Source organism: Scedosporium apiospermum (genome assembly GCF_000732125.1).
Source record: "Scedosporium apiospermum strain IHEM 14462 chromosome Unknown SEQ_SAPIO_0143, whole genome shotgun sequence".
In the NCBI taxonomy this organism is placed as follows: Eukaryota; Fungi; Ascomycota; class Sordariomycetes; order Microascales; family Microascaceae; genus Scedosporium; species Scedosporium apiospermum.
In genome coordinates, this window is record NW_015971844.1 from 576,601 (window position 1) to 601,160 (window position 24,560).

Consider the following 24,560-nt stretch of genomic DNA (forward strand, 5'->3'; position numbering starts at 1 on the left):
GGCTCCGTAATCCTTGCCAAGGTAAGAGACGCTTTACAAATCACGGCTTGAAGCGTGGTGAGATACGTTTTTATCAAGGAAAATGAGCTTGCGCGACAACATCTAGTTGATTCGGTGAGGGAAGGTGGCAAGATCTCGCGACAACATAGATAGTACAGCAGTACGATGAACGAATTTAAAACCAGACGGTCACTGTGCCCCTCCCTTGCGTCTTCTAGCAGCTAACACCGGACCGAGCCGTTTGCCAGACTAGGGGGGTTGGAGGGGTTCCTGAAGCTCCGAGCAGAGCCAATGTTCATAAAATTTCCGAGAATTAATGCGCTAGCTAGTGTCGGCTTGGTTCATTTGATGCGGTTACCCATTCGATATCAAATGCTGAGCTTCGTGGAGGCCCACCCAAAACGCGAACGACATTCTAGACTCGAACCCTAATCAGGATTCAGGATCCAGATGACAGTGACACCGAGTACATCAAATCGGCACCGGGAGAACGCGGGTTGGAAACCAGTATGGTCGAATCAATTGTCGATGGATACGCGTATTCATGCATGATATTGCCAACGAATGAACTTGGCCGAGATGGGCATGTGGATCGAGACAGCGGGAGAGATGCAGATCTGCTCGCGGACTGCCCGTTGATCCTTCATAATTCCCCCGCATCCTTGCTCAACCAAACTTAGTTCAAAAGTGCGGCGATATTGCGAGATTGTGGATCGCCGTCATGGCTCCTGCATATTCAGAGGCTTGCCAAGCTGCACTACTACATCAAATGCAATCTCGCTTACTGAAGGACGAACTAGATCATCGCCTGCACATCAACATTCAAGTCAGCATGCGCCATGAACCTGCGCCTCATCCTTCTTCCCCAAAGTCAAGTGTAATTAAAGGGCAAGGGTATGAAGAAAATGTTAAATATGTGGGCGGGTGTACTTCGTAAGGTGCATGGAAATGTGGCATTGGGGTGCTTGACACTCTCCTTCATTGGGCAATGGAGTCGATTGCCCTCCAATGACTCCGGCTAGCCCCGAGTCACCCACACCACCCTGGTCAGGCTTTGGGAAAGGATTGGGAAAGTAGTCGAACGTCGCCGGAGTAAGTGACTCTGAAGTGTGGCTTCCTTAGAATGAAAAATTTGTATAGCTGTTAGAAGCTACCTATAATAAGGAAAATGATCATATTGTAATCACCGAGAGCTCTATGAGATCCGCCCTCAAAGTTGAGAGTAAATAAACATATTGCACGATTAAACCAGCGTAAACACCCTCTCCTCGGCCCGTACATCCCTACTTCCGTACCACCAGAGAATGCTCGGCCTCCTCTGCGCCACACTACCCTCGTTCTTATCACTATCACCGGAACTGCTCGAATCGTACCCATAATCTCCTCTGGACTCGGGCAGTAGAGCAGATATAACCCCAATCCTCTCGTACACCTGCAACCGCTCATCCAAACACTGCAACACGAGCGAAACAAACCTCTGACCCCGCCGACTAACCATCCTCGCAAAGTAAACAGCGTCTGGCTCCGAAACCAAATCTATGAGATTCAAGAATGGCAGATTCTCCGAGTCTGGATGGAAGAAGCCCACCATCTCAGGGTCTTCCAAGTCCTCCGTCGACCCCTTTACGAGTATTCCCCGCAGTGTCAGAGACGCATCCTCCACGGTCGCAGATGCCCATGAGTGTCCTGGAAACCGCACGAGTGTAGCATGCACATCTAGATCGTGGGAAGCGGCCTCCGTGATGTCGGCCTCCCAGTGGATTTGGCAGTCCTGCACGGAACCCCAGGACCAAGTCGGCGCCCGCCAGGATACGAGCCTCCTTCCGCAGTAGGATTCGTTTTCGCTCGAGTATGTCTTCCACGTCAGGTCTATGATGAGAGAGTCCTCCCATAGCCCCGCATAGTATCGCGGGGGCCTTAAGGTGCCGAAAATTTGCGCGATACCAGCCAGCGACGGGAAGAGGTCACGCGGGAAGGTCAGGGCAAGGCTAGAGGAGACAGTGGCAATCTTCCGCCAGGTATAAGGCACATCTGTAATCGGCATGCCTGGCAAGAATTTTGACTCGAGGGGGTACGTCCAGTCGAGGAAGCGGTGCTGAGCGAAGGGATCGGGACTCGACATCTTCGTGGCGGCGTGGCGGCATTCCCACAGCAGCTCACGGCGGCCAAAGTACACGGTGCGACGGGCTAGCAGCGTCTCTTGAAGAACCCAGCCGCGCTGTAGCAGTGGGAACTCAGTCGATAACTTGTCCGCGTAGAGACGGGCGAAAACTTCGATAGGTTGATCTCCAGGTCGCCCAGTCTCTGTAATGCGCACGGTTTGCACAGTCTTAAAGAGCCCCTCGATGCAGCTCTTGGATGAGGCGCCGGCGAGAGTGAGGGCGGCGTTCTGGTACACTTTTCCCATGAGCACGGCTTCACGCTCCCAGTCTTGGCTATCGTCTTGGACGATGCAGAGGGAATCGATCCAGATCCATCGTATGGATAGGGCGCGGGTGGCAACAACTGCGTCGCGGAATGTCGGGGGCAAAGAGGACAGCTGTATACGATGGGTCATGGTAGGGTATTCGCGTCGAGTTAGACGTATTGTCATGTCTCCAGGCGGACCCCAGCAGTGGCTGAGAGCTAGGTAGGGCTCTAGAGGTTGGGCCGAGGTCTCGCGGACAGCGACAGCGTCGGGACTTACGTTAACGTCAACGAGTCTTGTAGGAAGAAAGTCGGCAGAGTGAGCGTGGCATTTTCTGTGGTTTGTGGTGCATTCTCGGAGTTGTGTGAGGATCCAGTGAAAGCTCTCGTCTGATTGTGTGGTAGGCGGGAGATGTTTCTGCACTGGGAATATTTTCCACGGGCATCGGCCATCTAGCACTATCTGTCAGTAAAAGGAAGCAAATAGGCCATGAAAATAAAAGACAAAAATGTGAGCAACGAACGCCAACTTTCTCTGTTCCTGCCACTTCATGGTAAACGTACCGCCCGTGATGTAAGCTTCAAGGGATATTTCCTCGCCATCCACACCCAACAAATCCACCCTGAAATTCCAATCTTCCTGCCCTATCGGCGTGTATGCGTGAAGTCTATATGAGAGTGTCGCGGGGTCGCGTCGCGAGGGAACGAAAGGAGTAATGAGTTGAATCAAGACCCGACATGTCGAGCAGCCATTCTCTGCCGACTTATACAAATCCGACACTGAAACGTTTTCTATAAGAATATACGACGCCGAGGGGGTAAAATCAGCGCAATGCTGGCAAGGGTCCATCTCTAGGAACAGCGGAAGAGATGCGGTCTACCAGCGGACTGCCCATTTGCTGGTGCCCAAAAGCTCTGTTCGCTCGACAGGAACCAGCAAAATCTTGTTAGGCACCAATAAACACTCTACACCAGATCCTCTGCAGTTCCCCCCACACCCCTGACGGTTTATTTTGTGCGGCAATATTGCGAGTGAGAGTGGGGATCGATTGTTGGCCGCTGTCATGTCAACAGAATGGATCGTCGTTCTCGTCGTTTTCCGCTCTCCCCCGCACGTTCATCTTCAGAGGGGCAAACTTGCATCAAATGCAACCTCGCTTGAGGAAGATCATCGCCTGCATGAATGTTGATTAAATTTTCAAGTAAGCATGCATTATGAATAAGCTGCACCTTGTAAGGGTAAATCAAAAGCTTAATATGTCGACATAAGATGCGTTGGAGAGGTAGCATCTGCGTGCACAAACACGCCCTCGTGTTCGTGTTTCTCTCTCCTTTCTTAGGCAACGTAGCCACGGTTAATAAAGTGTTGCCTGGCCCCGCGTGGTCGCATCACCGTAACAACTCGCTATTAATGTATCCGCTTCGACTGCATTACCCAGAGTTTCAGTGCTTGCCTGCGTGTTCTGCGGGGGTTTTAACCCGAAAGTGAGCCAAATCCGGTATCAAATTGTCGGGTCCTCTCATTCACATACCTGCACCATGGCGAGCTCGCAGGCCCTCCCCGATTTCGATGATCTACCTCCGGTTGAGGGCATGCCAAAGGGCTGCGCTTGGGGTTTGTTTGACAAAGATGGGAAGAAAGACCTCCTTGGCACCCTAAATCTCTTGACGCCCGAAGTTGTAAGGGGTGCCGCTGCCGAGGTGAAGGATGGAGTTTCCATCTCACTCAAGTATGTGCACAAATGTAAAAAGAAACAGAGAAAAGGAAAGGAAATTGACCAGTCCCGGTTTAGCTTGCCTATCAACTTGCTGGAGTCCGTCCCGATGCCCGGCAGGAAAAAACCAGAACATAACATCATGACCTTGCAGGAAGCTGGATTGTCGGCTGGCCATGGCTTCGACGATGAAGTGTCTTTCAACACCCAGTGCTGCACGCAATGGGACTCGCTAGTCCACTGGCAGCACCAACCATCCGGTCTCGCCTACAACGGATTCAAACCGACGAAGGAGCTTCTTTCGGTCAACTCCACGTCCGAAAACATCCTGCCCACCCTCGACCATTGGCACTCCCGTGGGGGTTTAGTCGGCCGAGGCGTTTTGATCGATTACAAGGAGTATGCGGCAGCAAAGGGAATCGACTATGACCCTTTGAATGGCTACAGAATTACCGTTCAGGACATCGAAGACGTCGCGAAGCACCAAGGGGTCGAGTTCAAGACGGGCGATATCCTCCTAATCAGAACCGGGTTTGCTGACGCTCTTCTGAGCCAACACCCCGGTGAGGTCTTCTCAAAGTTGGCTGTTGGTCTAGTTGGCATCCATGGGTCCGAGGATACGGCTCGATGGTTCTGGAATAAACACTTTGCAGCGGCCGCGACGGATACTCCAGCTTTCGAGGCCTTCCCACCCTTAAAGGAAGATGGAACAGTAGCGAGCCTCGAGGATCTTGGTAAGAATTACGGGCATCGTGAATTTTAATCAAGGCGCTTACGCTGACGACATCCGAACCAATGTGTAGTTTTACACCCATACCTCCTCAGCCTATTTGGTATGCCGATCGGAGAGTATTGGAATCTCAAGGACCTGGGAGACTATTGCAAGGAGGCTGGGAGGTACGCCTTTATGCTGTCGTCTAGCCCACTGAATGTGCCTGGTCTTGTTGGATCTCCCCCAAATGCGCTGGCTATTTTGTGAAGTTGCGGCAAACAGCATGACCTGCAAAGGCACGCACACGAGTATCGATGAAATTCCAACCATGAAGTTGGGCGTGTACACGTCCCCAATATAGGTATGAAATGTGATACCTTTCCTCAGGCCTAGATGGATCCGACTTCCACCTGGGAATGGGTAGCCAAGTCTCGTAGGGTGCTAGACTTTGTTGCACCGCTGTAAAGTGCCTCCAAGTTTCCACCAGAGTTTTCAGGAAAAAATATTGTAAATCAATGTTCGGTAATCCTTTTCACGTCTACTGTAAACATTGACAAGTAGGTAGCTGTATAGCTCGGTGCGTCAATAGTCAATACTAAGACCATCAAACATCCAAGACGATTCTTACCACTCAGCTATTTTTACCATGAGCGCCCGAGTTGCGTCTTACACTTTTTGCAGGCGTCGCAAGGAATCACCTTTCCGTTTTAGCAGAATTGTGCGGTGGCGCTGGCCCTTGGCGGAGAGGTTGGTCAACCAAGCCAGCCAGTATCAGGCAGGGCACTGGCACCACCATCCTGCGAAGTGGAAAAATGGACAGGTCGTGAAGATTCTTTGATGTCACAGCGCCGAAACAGATCTGAGCGATCCACCCCTCATTCTCAACTTTAAAGCCTCCGATGAGCACAAGAGTCAAAGGCAAACTGATGAACCAGAAGAATCCCTATGATCCTTCCAAATGTCACCATATAAACCGATCTCGGCCAGCGAATTTCGCGTTGTTCATCTGCTCCCGGGCCAGTTCGGGGACGAAATCCAGTGCGTGCTAGAAACGCGGGCATTCGAAGTAAAGACTCGATACGAGGCCCTTTCATACCAATGGGGCGATGGGTCACTGGCGAAGTCAACACTCCGAGTTGCGCGGTTTGACCCTCCAGCCCGGAAACTGACAAGCAAAGGAGATGAGCCGCCGAATGGCAGGTTTGCCTGGATCTTGCAGAAACCCCTCGGTGTATTTGGACTGATCGCTCAACAACATGCTACTGCATTACGCGTGACACTTTGGGCCGGTCTTGCACTCTTCTTCTGTCAAATCGCGCCGCCATTTTCCCTCGAATCGCCAACCTGGATCCTTGGAATTATCCCCCGACATTGGTTAATGGCATTTTTATGCTTATCGTATGGCCACATTTCGGGTATCGCCTGCGAAAAGACAGCGCGCCTAGTAGCGGAAGCTGCAAAGACAAAACCATGGTTACTGGTTTACAATCTGCCTCTCTTGTCCGGGCGAACGCAGAACTCCATCGGTGAAGGGACATTGACTTGGGAGACGATCCTTGTGACACCAAATCTAGAACTAGCCCTGCGCTACCTCCGGCTCGAGAAACGTCGACGAATATTGTGGATTGACGCACTATGCATTAATCAGGAGGACGACGCCGAGAAGGGAGTGCAGGTCCGTCGCATGGATTTTGTGTACGCCAACGCCACGGCAGTTCTGATATGGCTCGGTGACTACCACGGCATTGGCGACTATGCGCCATGTCAAGACTCCTTAGGATCAGGAGCCGGTCCCTGCCAGCACGAGAATGACATCTCGGGGGCATTCGACTATATGCAGGTTGTCGGTGGATTCCGCGTCGCAATCCCCGGCTTCTTGCGGCGCCGGTCACTGGAGCAGCACATGGAAGAGGTGATGCCCGGGCTTCTTGCTCTTTCCACAAGGGGATACTGGCAACGGCTCTGGGTCCTCCAGGAAGCAGCACTGGCGACTGGGTCGATCAAATTGCAGTGCGGTCGCCATGTTTGCAACTTCATAGGATTTCAGGAAGCCCAAGCCCGCGCCTTGAAGGGAGCCAAGGCCACAACGGATCTCCACGAAAGATTTCAGTGGAGTCGGAGATTCGCCTTGACGTTTCAAGAATTTCGCTACTCACCATTTTATGACAACGGTGTCACCCATAAATTGACCCAACTGTCGAAACTCGGATTGGCATATCTTCTACGCTACCTTTCCCCGGACAGTGAGGACGAATTAAACTGTTCTTTTCACGATCGGTCGTATTCGCATCGTCTTTTACATGTTTTGCGAAGGACGTTGGGGTATTTTGAGTGTCGGGACAAAATAGACCGCTTATACGCTATCCTGGGGGTGGTTGGAGGTGCTCAGAAAGGCAGGAGCGAGATTGCCAACGTCATTGAGGTTATGAGTAGCGAGCCGGTACAGACGTCCATCGCGTTCATAGTTGATGAATGGGCGAAGTATAAGTACGGAAACACCCTGGGCTCTGTCCTCCTTAGGCTTATCTTTGGCGGCTTGCTTGGTGGTTGGGGTGCCTTTTTCGACTGCGCTGCAACGTACTGGACTTTTAATCGGCCGGAGTACGTATTGACCAGCCACGACGAGGTGAAACAGGCCCTCGGGGCAGTCAGAGGAGCATATCAATATACTGGGGTTTCCTTCCGAGCCGTAGCAACATACCTCGCCAGGGACACGCAAAGCCTGGCCTTTTCTCGATGCTGCAACATGCGGAATGTGCCCGGACATGCCGTCGTGGGTTCCGGACTGGCAGAGCAAGGTTGAGAGCGAGGCATACAAGTTTGCAACAGGGAGAAGAGACCATCTAGCCTCCGACTCATTTCGATTCCTCGACGACGGCAAGACTCTCATGCTCCTGGCCTTCGACTTAGGCGGGGTCAGCGAAGTCCTGGGAATAGCGCCCAACGTCGTGCATTCCACCACCTGGCATTATGTCTCTGACAAGATGTTTGTCCTTCCCGCCGAAGTGAAGGCGCTAGTTACGAAAATAGTGTCCGGAGTATTAACTGACACTACAATTCCGGGGTCCGAAATTCCAAGGGCGCTTCGAGAGTTGAAAATATTTCTAGCCACGGCACTCGATGGAGGGAAGAAGTACCTGCAAGATCATAGCACGTCGGTTTTGCATTATGCCAGAAGTGGCATTGAAGAGCCTGCATTTGTCAAAGCTGGCGAGGCTAGGCAGGGGGACCGAATAGTTTTTGTGCCGGGTTGCTACCATCAGTTGGTGCTCAGAGCTGTGTCTGGAACCAGTGGCCGCTCAGAGTGGGGGCTTGTTGGACTGGTTATCATTTTCAACGTCGCCCGGGATGGAAGGACGAAAGGAGGGTTCTCGAAAGTTGCATGGGAGAACTTGCCGAAGCAACGTGCATTGAGCTATACGCCATTACATAGCTTTAATAATAAAAGGTAGTGAACCGGGGAAACACCGAAATGCGTGTCCAGAGTTGGATGAAGGGTATTCTGCGCCTCGAAACGGCCATGACCCGCTATGAATGCCCGATGTGTGGTAGAGGGAAATGGCAGGGTGCACGCATCGTCAGAACCCAACTGAAAAAGAAAGCAGCCAAGAGCGAAACAATCGACGTTGCCAGAAGAGTTGGGCAGTTGGCCAACAGAAGACGCCTATGCTATTTCCTATCCTCATGCTTTGGAGCACCAGCCACCCAAGTTTCAGGTACCCAGCAGACATATTATGCCGTCGATTGCTTCTAGAAGGATTCGCCTTTACGGATGCGCCGCAAGAATAGAATTCACCCAAGTTCTGCCTGGTGGTGTTCTTATTTGGCCCGAAGCGAAAAGTTAGATGGAGAAAAATTCGATTTAAAATTCTGCAGCTATGCTGCGTTGATTGTAAATACAGGATCATGCCAAAATATCTATCAGAAAGAAAAGAAAAATATTTAATACACGAAGCAGTGAATGCTTGTGACTCCCCAAAGCCGAAACGTCTAAGAATCTATGCGTATTTCGGACCATGCGTTGTCCTATGCCGATGCACCTGAAAAGCAAAATCACAAACTCCGATGAATGAATGCTGAATGCTGAATGCATCGTGGATCTCGTAACCGGGGCAAGGAGCCCAGTCCAATGGACGGAGAAAATGGAGAGAGAAAAGTCGGCTCCCCTAAGGTCGGCCGCTGAAGAACCTGGAGAAGCCGCTGAACTGCTGGTTGACATTGCGGATATTCCCCCGCTTGGCGACGACCTCGGGGGCAGCATCAGCGGAGGGCTGAGGCTTCTCGCCATTTGATTCAAAGTCCTCCAGGGCGTTTCCAGTAAGGAAATGAAGGGCAGATAACCCGACGTAGTCCTCGTTTTGGATAAGTTCCTCCACGATTTCGTACAGGCGGGTGAACTCGGCTTTCGAGATGGGGGCATCGATGACCTCGTCTGGAGTCAGATCGGAGCCGGAGCTAACGTTGCGAGGGGCCTCCTTAGGTGGAACGTAGAGGGCAGAGGCGGTGGAAGCGGCGAGGATGAGGGCGGCGGAGAAGATGGAGCACTTCATTTTGATTTGAGGAGGTTTGGTTGGATATGAGGAGACTTGTGATGTTTTTTTGATGGTTTCGAGTATGTCAAGGAGAATAATGCCGTTGATGTTGCACTACTTTTTATCTATTAATGATGTTTTGCGATGGTGTGAAGATCTGGATTATGATCGAAGTTTGAGGAGTGCATCGATCCCTTTATGTAGGTTTGCCAGAGATGGTGTGCAGCGAGACCGAGGCTGGATTTGTTTCCAAACAAATCGATACCCGAAGCTTCTAATCATAGATCCAAGCCGCGAAGCAATGTGGGTCAGCTCAGCCAAGAGATCTCACTCGCAGGCGAGCTCTTGCAGAAAGAAGCTCGTTTCCTAGATTGTTTGGTGCCGCAGCACAGCAGCTGCCGCCATCAAGCGCGGAAACAGCTCTGTTTCCATGACCCTCTTGGGAAAAGCCGGGCTTGAGCAGGGCAGTGCTGTCGGAGTGGCTGCAGCTCCGTGGATTTTAGATTGAGCTGCGCACGTATGTTCCTAATTTTAGCATCAGGCACCCCAGATCTGACCACTCGGATCGACGTGGCATCCGTTGCTCTGGGATGTTTTCAGCCAATCGGGTCTCAACAACACACACTTTGGTCAATTTCAACGGTTCCTTCGAGATGCGAAGACGAACAGATGTTTCTCAACATGAAGAAAGGGGCTGGCGATAGGTCCGCTTTTGTTTCTGCTCACGGGATTTCTCTGTTTAGAGACCAATAAGGCGAGGTTAAAGCAGTTCTTAAGAATTGATCAATGTTTCTATACGTCCACTTCGAAACAGAAAGACCCATCCGGATCACAACTTTCCAGTTGCTGCCAAGGCCGGGCGGCAAAATTCGAACTCATATATCCCAGTCATTACCCAGCACCGCCTCGCATTTGATGAAGACGCTGAAGCCCAAATTAGTTCGGTCAGCCAACCTGCCGCGGCAAATTCCTTCCTTCTCAATCAATGACAGAGCAATCGCGAAGGGATAGAAAATAGAAAGGAGCGACATGTGCAAAACATAATTATAGTCCCGCTGCAATTTCCAGCGTCTCTCAGAATAGGAAATTTGACAACGGAAGGATTTTTTTCGTGCAGGTTGTACGGGCCTAGGCAAGATTCCAAGCTGTCGTGTTCCTACCCACAGTATCCACACATCGATTGACCCGTTGCTCAATCAGTGCTTTCCTCTTCACCGACTCCATTCCTATGGGCCACGAAGCTGGGCGCAGCAAGAGCCTTTTGACCGAGTGTAGCTTCGACAAGCTCCAGGAGTTCATCAGACGATACAGCTCAGCGGGCTTGGTTGGGACCGGTTGACTGCAGATCCGGAATTACGAGTGGAGGCAAGCTTGATTGGTGTTTGTGTTTCCGAAATATTTCGTAGCTATTTCTAGACTCATGTTTACCACAAGCGGAAGTAATACCTCGTAAATAGCCCTATTATTAGAAGATAACTTATACAGAGTGTACGGTAATAAGGTCCTCTCCCGAAAGAATGGCTCTGCGCCACAGACGGTATCTTGAAGGACAAAGTATCGCCAACTGGACGTAGCCTGATTTCTCATGCTTATCAGCTCCACCAAGTGGTTTCCAGTGCCTTACTATAGTCAACTCTATTCATTTCTTAGGAGTATTTCGTGAAATAAGATGAGTAAAGGTAACAAACTTTACAAGGTCGAGTCGTGGAAGTGGAAGTTCGTTCGGATCGCACTTTCCGGCTTTTGAGAGCCGCAGTTTGCATGTATGTGTTATATATGAGATTTAGTTCTAGATTCTCAACGACTCATGGAAGCTCAAGTAGTCGGGCGATGACGCACTGCTAAACTACTTCCGCAAGGCGCCGGCGTGGAACCCGGTCTGGTCGAACTATGAGTCGTGGAGGAATCTGGGACATGGGAAAAGGAAATTTAAAATTGGGGAGGGAGAAGTGGGGATTTTTTTTTTCTCTTTTTCCTCTCACTAGAGTATCCATATTTTACTAGACTGCAACGTATCTCTTTCCAGGGTGCTCTGTTGAGGTTGTGGTATCTCGAACCTGGAGATATTTTGAGGCAAGGTGGGTAACTTAGAGCGGCTATTGGTTCGAAACCGGCTCTGGACATTTGCACTGCTCTTCTTTTTTATTTTTTTTTTCTTTTATTTTTATTTTTATTTTTTTATTTTTTTGCTGTCATTCTCGCGTCAGGTGACTTGTAACTCTGATTAGTCATCATCTGCCAATCCGTCAACCCCCTAATCGGCAGTTTCCTTTTTTACGGATAAATATGCAATCTCTAGTTTATATTCGGATATGCGATATATCTCGGTAAATCGTGCATCATGATCTTTCAAAGCAGAAGCGACCGGTTTAGGGAGGGTGGCCCGCTTGCAGGGGTTAGTCTGAACTTTGGGGATCTCCTTGGAGTTACCCGGCAGGCACGCCAAACTTGCAGCGTGAGCCTTCATGAAGTGATGGAAACGCCTTCATGCGCAGGAGGACATCAGGTTGCTGCAGGGGTGATGAGTGGTCCGTGAATTGAAACCGTGGGGGACTCGCCCAAGTTTACCCTCGATGCGCCCCCCAATCGGCAAATGCTTGAATGGGCATTTTCTCGTTGATCCAGACATCACCCCTCACCAACGAGGATATCCTTCATCTCTTCAATGCTCTACTCGCATTGACATCCACGGGGCTATCCCATCACATTGTGATGGGGTTCGGTCAACCCTGGAATCGAGTGTGGCTTTGCCCAGACAAGATGGCTGGAGCCAATTAAAAGCTGGAGAGCATTTGACCCAAGTGTTTGACGGTGTTTGAGAAGAGACGGGAAAGCCAAATGACGCGAGAAGCGGGATGTGCTCCCCATTCTAAACCTCAGCTAAACTTCAGGGGATCCTCCCCCTGCGTCAGCACGGCCCTGGCAGATGAAACTGGTTACAGGACCCCAAATATGCGCGAACTTTCAATTAAGGCTGATGGTGTCTGGGGATCGCAATGCGGCAAGTCCCGCACAATGGCAGGCACGCAACGGATGCGCAGTGCGATCTAGGCGCACTCGGGGGCTTTTGTTTCGTATCATAAGAAGAAGAGGAGTATTAGAACTGCGGTCGCGGATGCCAGGATGAAGCTCCGTGATTTCTTGTTTTGTTTGCTCGCAAATCCACGATCCTTCGCGATCTTTCTTGTGAAGCCTTTGTTGGCCCCCCATTCGAACACAAAGACAGCATCACCATGTCATTCAATCCGACTCCGCCACGGCCCTTTATCGGCTTATGGAAGAATTATGCCGACGGAGGGCGCCTCACGTTGACTATGGAGGAGACACAGGCTGGTATTCTCGCTTCTTTCCTCGTCATATTTGCGGGCATCACTACCTTGAGCGGGTGGAACATTGTGCGATTCATCATGCACCAGTCCCGCTCCAGCGGCGACACGCACGACGGCATGCATCACCAAATACAAGCCATTCTGCGCAATAGCACCGGTCTCGTCCAGGCCCTGCAATTAATATTCCAAGTCGCCAAGGCGTGGCGCGCTCGCCTCGGCGTCGCCCCGGTCGCCAAACGGCTGTTTTTCGTCTTCACCATCGTCTTCGTCTTCTTCGTCGCTTCGACGTTCGCCCAGCTCTTCATCTCCCTTACTTGGTCCACGGCCGGGGCGCAGTTTCTTGTCAAAACCGATTCGTGCAGCTTTTATTTCCCGGATGTTGAAGATCAGCGATTGAGGCCCGATCAAGCGGAGTACATCTACCTCAAGAGCCGCCTCGAGGCCGCCATGATGTACGAACGACTCTGCTACTCTGAAGGCGCCGATACCAGCGCGCCCGAGTGTTCAACTTTTCCCGTGCCCACCATCGAAATCCAGCAGGAAGACGATAGTTGTCCGTTTATCGACCCGGGCTTGTGCATCTCGAGTAATAACGTTCCGGTGCAGATGGTTGCGACGGTAAATTCCAACACGCACCTCGGCATTAACTCGAAGCCCGAAGATTCCATTGTCTACAAGCGGTCCGTCCGATGCTCTCCCATGCAGAATAATCGTATCATACCCCGGCCGGACGGGCTGGACTTCATGTACGGTCGGTTCACGGGCACTCCCGAAACTCAAGCGACCTTCTTCTACTCTGACGCTCTGCGTCCAATGACCAACTACCAGATCGCGTAAGTATAAAGTCCCGAAATACGTTCAAAACATGCATATTGCATACTCTACGCAGCCATAGAAACGTTAACAATGTCCCCAGGCCATCCAGTTATGATTCCGCTTCCTTTGCCATCGGCGATGATGTGTGGGTGGCCAATAGCACTATCATAGGCCCTCCCACCGATGCCAACAACACGGCCTCCATCTTCTTCATCATGACCAACAATGTCACCAACGTCGTACCTACAAACGACCCCATATTCGGGGTCGATCCAACGGGCAACCCCGTCAAAGTCCTCACCTGCATCGAAACGCACGAGCTCTGCAACCCCAACCTGCCCTCCGTCAACAGCTGCAAGAAATTCACTCCTGCCGACGACCCCTTCGCCAACATGGACAGCCTCTCCCTGAACGAACGCCAAACGGGCACGGCACTGCGTGTGGCCATCAACCTACTGCGCCAGGACATCGGGCAGGTCGTCAACTACGCGCCGGGCGACATCGTCATGGCAGGGAAAACCGTGCTGTACGGCGAGCAGTACGACATTCTGCCCGTCGACCAGTGGCGTCGGGAGGTGAGGCGGTGGTTCGCCATGGCGCTGTACATGCTCCAATCCGACGCCGTGCAGTTCTCGACGCTGCAGAAGGACGAGACGCTTCAGCCCTATTTCAGCACCATCACCGACGAGCCGTGGCTTACCTCGTGCAAGAACCAACGCATTCGCAACGCGGAGGGCGTTCGCAACTTCAACTTCCTCGCCATTGTCCTTATCCTATCCATTGGCCTCATGATCATTGTTGTCGGTGCCTTCATCGAGCCCGTTGTCGCATTACTCCGCCGCATGTTGGGCAGGGGGGAGGAAAGGACGCTTACCTGGGTCTTTGACGGTGTTTTGCAGCTGCAACGCCTCGCGTACAACGCGGTCGGTGTTGAGAAGTGGGAGCCCGGCGTCTCTGACGTGCCAACCACGGATGAGAAAGTGTGGCCTGTGATTGACCTGAAAGTTGTCGCTACAGCAGAATCTGTTTACGATTCTGATGGGAGCCCGATCAAGACGAGTCCGATCACGCCGATTTCTAGGGCTAATTTGCCCTGGACACCAAGGAGGGATGTATACGCGTGACAGTTTTTATTTTCGATGGTTTGATTGTAAGATACAGAGTGTTTTCAGCGTAGCGTAGCGATTGATATCCGTCCTTACTAGTTTCTAATAGTCTGATTAACATTGGGACGATCTTTGTGTGTCCGTCCACGCTGTGTGTCATGTCATGAATTCTCCGGGTTGTACAAACGCAAATAAGCCTTTAGCGGATCGACTCCAATTCATCTTATTATCTGGCCCTTAAGCAGGAGTACTTAGTAGAGGGCGCTGCATTACATCCCTACGTTGATGAGCTGAGGCATCCCTTGTTTCAGCTCCTGAGTCAAAGCGGGCGAGGTGTGACGGGACGCAGGAGAAGGTTCAGCCGATTTAGACAGTGGCCGAGCAAAGACCGATCAGTCTTTACAACGGATGTCACGTGAATCTGAGGAATAGAAGAAAACGATCAGATGGGGGCATGTGGATATGTGACAGAAGTGAGTGTTATTCTGCCCCAGGACTCCTATGTTCTCTCCAGAGTAGATGAGCCTAGGCAGCTGGTACGTTTTAAAATCAAGGATGAGGGCGGGATCCCCACAGCGAGTACGGGATGTAGCTATACCACGTGCTGCTTAAGGTTTCGAGTCCTTTAGTTATTTGAATAAGTAGGGCAGCTGGGAGTCCCGCGGCTGTCAAAGTTGGATGCATGGGTCTTTTCCTTCACCGAATCAGCCACCACATCAATTCCAATCTCTCTATCGGCATCGCGCTCGAACGTATTTTTCATCTCAATTAGGACACTATTGCATTGGCAGTTGCACTTTCTTTCGTGTACAAGATGGTTCCTCATCCACATCGTCAGGTCCCCAATAGTGAAACTATCCTCGACAGCCCTGCTTCGGGGAGTGGGGACGCTGAACCCATCGACGCGTATGAAGGGCCAGAAGGGGTAATTTTCTAGCTCAAAGTGTGATAATTTTCACTGAACTGTACATCAGCATACTAAGTGTAGTCAAAGCAGAATGGAATGGTTTCTATATGACATTGTCTTGTGACCAGTCCCCAAAGTAGTCTACGAGGAAGCCGCCGCTGCCTCAGCGGACAACTCGCCCGCGGCCTTTTCTCCCGAGGTCCCGTACGTATCTGCATACCTTGCCGAGATCCATTCGCCAACAGTGACTGGGGGATACTTCATCTTTCCTTCACCGTCCTGGCAGTTGGAAAAGCACTTGACCAGAAAGTCGGGATTTCCCGAGAAGAAAAAGGGGATGCTATATCTATCCTCCCCAGATTTGTTAATAACGCGATGCAAATTCGATAGGTATCTGTCGTTTGTCCACCTCATCATCAAGTTTCCAAGATTCACGACGAAAGCGCCCGGGGTTGGTTTCACATCAGTCCATTGAGCCTCCGCGCGGTCCCAGACCTGAAGGCCTCCAACCATATCCTGAAGAAGAATGGTGATAGCACCGAAGTCCGTATGTGCTCCGATACCTCTTTCCCACTCTGAAGCATCCGGGGCTTGTGGGGGGTAATGCAGAAGCCTAAGAATGGCGATGGGCGTGTCGACAAACTCCGAGACCCAGCTATTGTCAACCTCAAGCGTCTCGCATAAAATGCGAAAAATGGTCTCGGATAGCTTTAGCATAGAGGTGAAATATTCATCAATGATTCGTCTGAATTGAGCAGCATCGTGAACCTCTTTGGGATATACGTTCGGTCCGAGATTGAACTTTCGAGCGACAACTTGAGGGTGATCGAGGGGAAGATCCAAGCCGAAATAGTATCCTTCCTTCAGGTCGCCTTCGGTCTTCTTTTCGAAATTTTGGCTCCGTAGACGCTCGTATCCCCGATTGAAATTGTTGAGACCTGTGAATACCTAGGTTAAGGTGTATTTCTATGATGGGTGGCCATTGGTAGGTGTTACGTACCCTTGTCATACTTCTCCTTGGTCTCGGCGGGAAGAGAGAAGAATCGCTTACTTTGCTCAATCACCTCATCGAGGAGTGATTGGGGAATACTATGGCCGGTGAGCTCGAAGAAGCCGTAGGTCTCGCACGCGTCCCGGATCTCGCGTACGAGGTTCTGTCTTCTCGCCACATCCCCATCTACCATTGCTAGGTCATATTTAGTACGATCTGGGCGTTGGAAGTAAATATATGTTTCAACTAACGTGAAAAGTCAATACTTGGTATCGGCATTGTTGGGCAATGCTCTCTAGCGCAACCTCTTTCAATCACATCCGGTTGGTGTTGAATGCCGAAGGCGAATGGCTACCTTATCTTCTCTCGCCGCACCAGTCGATGTCGCTAAGATGGATGCATCCTGCTGATAAGTTCTGCATCACGTGAGATATTAGTGACTGTTCGCTTGGAGCGATCCTCAGATAAGGCTTCTGGAACGCATATCGTCTTATCAGCAACCCCGTCCTGTAACATGGTAACATGATCTCACCCAACTATTCATACTCGGCTGAGACACCCATTCTGGCGAGTCTTCCAAGTTTGGTTGTTAGTCGTGCGTGAGACTAAACCCAGTAACACTGGCGTCAAAGAATTTACACTAACTGTGTCTGGGTTGTGATCCATATCGAAGGTTATATAGTACATGTAAGATATCTAGTGAAAGAATAACATGACCAGAAGGGAGTGTAGGTGTTGTGGTTTTCAGGAATACGGTGCCAATGGACAATGAAATCCCGTCTACGAAATAATTGTTCCCTCCCTGGCCACAGGCCACGCATATTTAACGAACTTGATCCCGCTATGTAGGATTCAGTTTCTATAGTCTCTCTACTTCTAGTCATCAGTGGAACCTAACCTCGAAAAGACCTAGCCCGCTTGCGGATTCTACCCTAGAGATCATCTACGTAGCTTAGGCTTGACTGTAGAGGAGGAAAGACTATCGGCGCCTAATCAATCCTCTAGTTAGCACAGTTTACCTGCGGGACAGCGAAGGCTAATCAAGAGACTAAATCCGTTTGGGGAGTCTGTGTTATCAAAATTGATTGTTTATCATTTCAAAAAAGACTGTATGATCTGAAACTTTAACAACGAAGGTAACAACGAAGGTAACAACAGACGGCAGCATTTTCCCTTACGGTTCCTTACTAGCCAACTAAGACAGACGAGGTTAGGCCTCGACAAAGAAGAAACATTCAAGCGATCAGAACCTATCAAACCAGAAGATAATTGATGGTTGATGGCGGATCTACCACGACAATCCCTCTAAACATTGACATCCTTGCTATTATATCCAGTCTCGGAGTTCCCAGACTTGGACTTGAAGACAATGGACCCATCGTCATTGATGACAATTTCGGTGATCTCCTCTTCATCCTCCTCCCTCAAAATGTGCTGCTTGAAGCCGCTGGTACCCTCGGAGTTGAGCAATTGGTTGGTCGTGGCCTTCGAAACGGCGGCAGCGGCGGCAGCTGCAGGAACAGTGGCAGCTCCACCCGTAGCAAGGGCAGAAAGAGCAATGGCGGCCGAGATGATGACATCGGGAGCGACGGATTCAACCGCGTCGAAGATATCGCGGAAGTTTTCGGGGGCCGAGTAGTAATACTTCTTCATGTCCGGGCTATACCAGGTGACGGTCCACCAATCCCGGCCGGTGGTCAAGAAGCCGGTGTTGTATTCAACATCCATCTTCTCCTCGGTGACCTGTCCTGGCATGACGATGCCCCAGTTTCCTTCATGCCTGTAGTCGTCGCTGTACTTGTGGACGACTCCCACAGCGACGATGGGGTTGGAAGTGTTGTTGCGAATGACAACTTGGGCGGTGCGCTTGGTCATTTTGGAGGATGTTTAAGTCAGGGAAACTTGAGGAATTGTTGGCTTGGGTTTGTCTTGGATGGCTGAGAAAGAAGTCTAGAAGTAGTTGTGATAGTTGACAGGAGCTCTTGTGATGAGATTGATGATGAGGATGAGGATGAGAAGAATAGGAGATGTTGACGGGGGAATTCTTGGTCGTTTTATACTCGAGATATCCTTAATGGATATCTTGATGTTTAGACATGCCCGTAATATTCTCTCCAGTTGTTCCCCAAGAAATTGTAGACCTACTTTCGGCCAGGTAATGAGAAGCCATCTACGCTTATCGTGGCGGTGAAACTCACGAGTTCGCGTTCCGATAGGGCGTCTTCCGATGCCTCGTTCACCAAACCCGAATTGGTAGTTGTCTGAAGCTTCGCTCGCGCGAAGAGTTCATGATCGCCGACAACATGAACTCGCCTGTCGTTCGTCTACCCCGAAATGGTAACTAAGAAACTAGGCTTAAAATGCATGATATACCGGGCGTTTCGGTGCTGCTCGTTGCAGGAGCCGGATTGGGAAAATTCGTAAGACGGGAGTCGACTTGTCATGCTTGTTGCATTCAGCCGCTCCATTCTTTGGCCCCTGGCTGCATCGCGTCCTCGTGAGCCCGCGGCGGCCCCGATATGCAAGTTGGAAGTGACCTTTCTTTCATTCGCTCATCTGTCAGACCACCTCCCTCTTTGTAACCTACCCACCCCTCTCCGTTGTGACTATGACTGATCCGGTCAGCTTACTTGCATCCCGCTGAATGCATCAGAATCACATATTATTGTGAGCTTCACGAAGGCGCGGTCTTAATTCGGTGCTATACACATGAGACCTCTAGCTCGAAAAAAGAAAAAGAAAAAGAGAAAACAAAAGAAAATAGAAGAAGAACAAGAACAAGAAGAGGCTAAGTTCATCCTCGAGTCCTCGACTACGCCCACGAGAATTTTGCATTTGGTGAATCTATCTGTCTTATATGTATTTGGCTCTAATTGAGCACATCTGTATTTGGATGCGCCAGTCTAGGCTCTGGAGACCCCTTCTCCGAAACGCCCTGCAAAATGCCCACTCGCACCCAGCAATCGAACACCGGCAGAGAACCAACCCCTTGCTGCGTTGGCGCTACTTCGTGAGGACTCCCATGACTCGAGGGGCTGGTTCATAGAGTGGTTGACCTGCCGGCAGCGCCAGATCAAACTCTTCCCAATCACCAATCTTCGCCAACATCTTATCCGTGGGGCAGCATAAGCTACAAGTGCCCATGACCTTTGTCCATATTTTGTTGGTTAAAGCTATTGGCTCCCGTCAGGAAAACGCACCGACTGTGAATAGTCTCTTCCATTTCCGCTTACCTTGGAACCAAGAGATGGCGGCGAGGTTATCGTCGACCTTGATATGCTCGTAAACATACCATCTTCCCCCTTTCTTCAGGTAGTTGTACAACAGGCGGGCGTTCTTCTCCGGCTCAGGGATGCTGCAGAGGCATTGAATCGTGACGACGCAGTCGACGCTTCCTGGAGCTACCCGAACTCCAGTCGCCGTCGGATCACCCAATTTCTCAATACCAACGGGTAGCACTTCATAGACTCCATCCAACCCTACATCCCTCGTGCGTTTCCTGAGCGCCGCGGCCGAGTACGGATTCGGTTCGACGCCGTAAATCTTCAGCGGTCCCTTGACGCCCTCGGTAACAGTCGCCAAAACGTCCGCCCACATGCCACTGCCGGCTCCAACCTCCAAGACGGTGCCGCTTAATGGCGCGCATCGCACTTCGTCGTAAATCTGGCCGTGGCGAACCCGGCCTTGGAGTAAGGGGAGCACCCTAGGCATTGAGCGCTTTTTCATGTTGGGCCCGTGGTAGGACCAGAAGTTGCCAAACCATGCATCATTGAAGGAATCGTATGAGAATAATGTCTTAAAGTCGCCCGTCACGAGGAGTTTAAAGATGGTGTAGAAAAAGTAGAAAACGGAAGTAGCTATAAGCTTCCATGGCGTCAATATTGTGGCAATCATCGCAGCCCTTCGAGGTTTAGAGGATAATATGTCGATAGCAGCTCGAAAGAGAGTAACGACTGGTGGTAGAGAGTAGCAAAAGAAAGGGAGAGGAGACCCTACTGCATTTGTTCTCTCTGTAATGCATCCCCCATGAAACGAGAGAAATCAACTGGTTTAGCGGAGACTTTTCGGCAGGTCGAATGGGGACTTGCGGAGACTTTCGGTCAATTTAGAGGCTTCCAAGGCAGGTCTTCCAAAGCAGCTACAACACGCCTCAACCCACCAGCCCGACCGATCGCATCGTGGGGTCTAGATTCTCGTCTTTTTTTTTGGAGAGAGAATTGTGGGGAAATATGCTAGCCATTTTGATGTCACATAAAATAAGCCGCATCATGTAGTCGTGTTGTGTTTGCGAAAGTTCCTCCCGAGTTCAAACTTAAAGTTAGAAGCGATGAAGACTTTCGTGGCCGCTCTGTAAGCGTAACCACAAATGCAATACCACATTACAGCTCTCTCCGATGGACCAACGTCAATGCGTTCGCAGACTGGAACTGTGCGTTGAAACAATGCGCGCCATAATTATTCACCTCTGACCAGGAACAGAATTATTAATTTAAGCAGGATTGATGTACCTTCAGCTCCCAATACCTCTTATATCCCCTGACCACTGAACTGAGGTTCGCCCTCTCACTGTAATCACCTTGTACACCGTCACAATATCAACTCGTTACACCATTATAGTAGCTTCTAAATACTGTTTACGCAGCTGTGGATTCCTCGGCGGCCTCGGGCTTCTGTCCAGCATAAAAGGCTCTGTAATCCAAGCAAGTTAGCTGACTATTCATTAGCTAGTGATTCGGGGCTTCCTTACAGTTCCAAGTAAGCGTGAATCTTAGGGTCTGTTAATTCCTTCCGGAGGCTGACGAGGTATAACTGAGCTTCTTCATACGTCCACTGTCATTATATCATCAGTTAGCCTCAGCTCACGAAACGAACTGTCAATCTCTGGGCGGGGAAGGGAGAGGTTGGAATAGTATAAGCTTACGCCCAAACAGTCCGTCAGTCCACGGATCGAAAAGCCTTCGACTCCTTGTAAGATAAACTGGCGATTCCACGCTCCCCAATGCTTGAGATCGGGATTCTTGGGCCAAGTCCCGATAGGAATCTTGATTCGGCGTTCCACTATGTTGGTGTAGCCGGCTTCTTTGAGAACATCAGGAAGCGTTTCGGCGATGCCAAAGGTTTTCCCCGTCGCTTTGCCGATCTTGTCGAAAATACCCCACCATTGTGCCATGGCTGGGCCGAGTGTTCCATCGTCCGATCTCACGACACCGGAATTTTCGATGTGCTCCGTCCAGCCGCCGGGCTTGAGGTGCCTTTTTTTTTCAACATCAGCGTCGGGATACCACCCTGTATACAGTAGAGAGTGGGCTAGGAGGGGTTAACGTACTTGAGGGCCTTGCGGTGAAATTGGACCCAGTCAGGAATGCATCCTGTCATGGATCGGATGTGGATGTAGTCGAAGTAATTGTCGGGATAGGTGAAGTCTTTGATGACATCATCGACCTCGAACTTGCAGTTGGGCGGGACGAACGAGGGTTGAATCGGCGAGAGATCCACACCGATAACTTGAGAGGATGGATGGGCGTCGGCGAATTCACTAATACTCGTTAGGTATATGGTACTCATTGGTGTCGCAAACAAGTTGTAAAAGATTTCTTACATTGCCCACGCCCCTGTGCCACAGCCAACGTCGAGAACATTCTGTCTCAATCGTCAGCCAAGCATTCCTTAAAATAGTAAGTAGAGGCCCACAACGGACCTGGACATCATCACTTATAGGCGCTAGAGTAAGACCGTTGAGTATAATTTTGAACATCTCGTGCCTAGGCGGTGCGCCCAGCGGGCCACAATCAGCGGCATGTCAACACTGCGATGAGTCTTGATGGACACTCACGACAAATCTTCCGCCTCTTGCTGCTTCTCGTCATTAGGCCCCCTAAAGCAAAGGCGGATCAAGGATGTCAGCCACCTGTCGCCCGTGTCTTGTATAGTTTAATCGTTCCGTGGGTGCGTCTTTACCAATATGCGCCGTCCTGGTAGGCATGATAACGTCGGCCGTGCTCCCACTTGTAGGCAAGGATGGACGATCGGAGCGATGTCGTGTCTGTGACCACGCTGCGCGTAAGGTCGGGATTAGAGCAGAGTTCAGGTGGAGCGAACAGAGATAATCGGGTCGTTAGTTCGCTTACGATGAGGCGTAGACTGAGTCCGCATCCGCAGTATCCTATCGCCAATGGAATAGTCTCACCATTAGATGATTATCCACGCAATGAAGATGGGGGAAAGGGGCAAATGGCAGAGAGTGCTTTCGCACTAATATCGAGAGTCCGTCGGCAGACCTTTCTAGGGCACACTTACAGCTTCGATTGGTGCATCAATATTCCCCAACCGAGGACTAATAGGTGACGATGGGGGCTGGGGAGAGGGCGTCTTCCCAGCTTTGGGAGATTTGGGGGGTTGGGCGTCAGTCATCTTGGCGGGAAGATTGTGGGGAGGGGACTGTCGACGCGATGGGGTGCAAGGAATTCAAAGGGAACATGAAAGTCAGGCGCAGCGGGGCGCCATGAGGGGTTTAAAATGGAATATGCCCACGACAGATTAGCGAACATCCTACCTTAAATGAGGGGGTCCGCTCATGATTTTTCAGGAATATGGGCATACAGACAAGGATCCTGAGCGTATCACGTAGCTTCGTCACTTGTCATACTCGTAGCTGTCTCCGCTCGGGAACTTGGCGAATGCGGATCCCATCTCTTCGATTGGTCTGGGGTTTTGTGCACCACTACCTTTTTCCTTTCCCTTCCTTTTTGATCCTGTGAGCGCGGCCAGACTGAGCGTGGATGGCAAGCGACAACGGCCGGATGCATTAGCGTTGCATCCGGCGCGGGAACTACTTAGCTCAAAGCTACCCTACTGACGAGGCCTAAGACCCTGCTAGTAGTGGAGTAGTTTTAGACACGGGGCCCAGAACAATTATTCTGTCACGATCTGGTCGCCATGGCGCCAGGCAACTGAATCTTGGCAATGTCGCAGAAGGCGGTGAAAAACAGCAAAGAAGAACAGGATCACGTGGCCGCTCTTAAAATAGTCAAACTCGAAGAAGTGTACTCGTAGTGGTGTCAGCAAGCGTTCTTCGAACATTATCACAAAGACCAGCATGAAGGACTTACATGACAGTGTCTGAGGAGACTAAGCATTCGCGGCAATTTTATCTGGAGATATTAGACCCTATCACTCCTTCCGCCGCGGTCCTGGTGCGTTTTAAACTGCTGGGCAGTGTCAGACGACTGTTAGCCACGTATTACTCGAGTGCATTTCTCTTCCCTTCACCTTCCAGAAGAACCCCACAACAACAGCTCCTCTCCACCAAGGTCTCCCACCTTACCGCTCCCTGTCCTTTCTTAACAGAACCTTCCACAACGCGGACGTAATTTAGCGCACCGCACTTCTCGCCCGCATTTGCATCGCTAGGGTTGCTTATCTGATAGTTGACAACCTGCAACCATCGATTAATTCTAGTGCACTGTAGGAAGTGACCACCAAGGGCTAGTGTCCGCTCGTTATGAAGGTTAAAAATAAAATAAAAAATAAAAATAAAAAAAGAAAGGAAAAGAAAGAAAATGGTGCCGGAATCGAGGGCTATAATCTCATTTGGTATCAAAATGGACTTCATGGGCTCTGGGACTCCTACAGAGGTTCCTAGCGGCCAGCACTGCCAAAGGGGGGCTGAGGGGAGGAGAGAAAGAAGAACAAAGAAGAGGAAGACATCCAAAATGGAAATCAGAAGAGGCAACAGAACAAACGATAGGGCAGAAAATGTGAAGAAAAAAAAGATGATAAGAGTGAGATTCGAACTCACGCCCAGTTTCCTGGACCAGGAATTTACTTGTTAAGGTAACCTTAACCTGGCGCCTTAGACCGCTCGGCCATCTTACCGCTTACTGCTGTTGGGGAGTGGAGTCCTAGGAAGGGTCAAGAACGGGCGTGGGCCATGGAAGTTGAAGCGGGTCACGATTTGACGCATCTCATCGATTTAATTTGTCGATGGATCAGGGCTTGGGCGGCTTGGGCGGGTTGCGAAAGCGGAAAATTCGCGCGAAATGAAAT

General features: G+C 50.6%; 5 protein-coding genes and 4 pseudogenes across 5 annotated transcripts; 3 read left to right on the top strand and 6 right to left on the bottom strand.

The window, feature by feature from the left end:
• Positions 1–1,243: 1,243 nt before the first annotated feature.
• SAPIO_CDS9457 lies at positions 1,244–2,557 on the bottom strand (annotated as a pseudogene; the record flags this gene model as incomplete).
• A 1,388-nt stretch (positions 2,558–3,945) lies between these two features.
• Positions 3,946–5,100, top strand: SAPIO_CDS9458 (uncharacterized protein; the record flags this gene model as incomplete). The annotated part of the gene is made up of 3 exons (XM_016790848.1): positions 3,946–4,136; positions 4,200–4,855; positions 4,925–5,100. 3 exons carry the CDS (start codon positions 3,946–3,948, stop codon positions 5,098–5,100), a joined length of 1,023 nt encoding a protein of 340 aa, XP_016639358.1.
• A 1,111-nt stretch (positions 5,101–6,211) lies between these two features.
• On the top strand, positions 6,212–7,636 carry SAPIO_CDS9459 (annotated as a pseudogene; the record flags this gene model as incomplete).
• Positions 7,637–8,999: 1,363 nt separating this feature from the next.
• Positions 9,000–9,383, bottom strand: SAPIO_CDS9460 (annotated as a pseudogene; the record flags this gene model as incomplete).
• A 3,215-nt stretch (positions 9,384–12,598) lies between these two features.
• On the top strand, positions 12,599–14,634 carry SAPIO_CDS9461 (uncharacterized protein; the record flags this gene model as incomplete). The annotated part of the gene is made up of 2 exons (XM_016790849.1): positions 12,599–13,527; positions 13,590–14,634. 2 exons carry the CDS (start codon positions 12,599–12,601, stop codon positions 14,632–14,634), a joined length of 1,974 nt encoding a protein of 657 aa, XP_016639359.1.
• Positions 14,635–15,664: 1,030 nt separating this feature from the next.
• On the bottom strand, positions 15,665–16,793 carry SAPIO_CDS9462 (uncharacterized protein; the record flags this gene model as incomplete). Its single annotated transcript, XM_016790850.1, has 3 exons — positions 15,665–16,461; positions 16,524–16,700; positions 16,766–16,793. 3 exons carry the CDS (start codon positions 16,791–16,793, stop codon positions 15,665–15,667), a joined length of 1,002 nt encoding a protein of 333 aa, XP_016639360.1.
• Positions 16,794–17,819: 1,026 nt separating this feature from the next.
• Positions 17,820–18,389, bottom strand: SAPIO_CDS9463 (annotated as a pseudogene; the record flags this gene model as incomplete).
• A 1,128-nt stretch (positions 18,390–19,517) lies between these two features.
• SAPIO_CDS9464 (uncharacterized protein) lies at positions 19,518–20,240 on the bottom strand (the record flags this gene model as incomplete). The annotated part of the gene is made up of 2 exons (XM_016790851.1): positions 19,518–19,687; positions 19,748–20,240. The coding sequence occupies 2 exons, from the start codon at positions 20,238–20,240 to the stop codon at positions 19,518–19,520; spliced, it is 663 nt and encodes a 220-aa protein (XP_016639361.1).
• Positions 20,241–21,148: 908 nt separating this feature from the next.
• SAPIO_CDS9465 (uncharacterized protein) lies at positions 21,149–22,925 on the bottom strand (the record flags this gene model as incomplete). The annotated part of the gene is made up of 10 exons (XM_016790852.1): positions 21,149–21,203; positions 21,262–21,344; positions 21,436–21,766; positions 21,841–22,050; positions 22,114–22,154; positions 22,213–22,276; positions 22,348–22,389; positions 22,473–22,568; positions 22,643–22,677; positions 22,812–22,925. 10 exons carry the CDS (start codon positions 22,923–22,925, stop codon positions 21,149–21,151), a joined length of 1,071 nt encoding a protein of 356 aa, XP_016639362.1.
• Between the last annotated feature and the right edge of the window lie 1,635 nt (positions 22,926–24,560).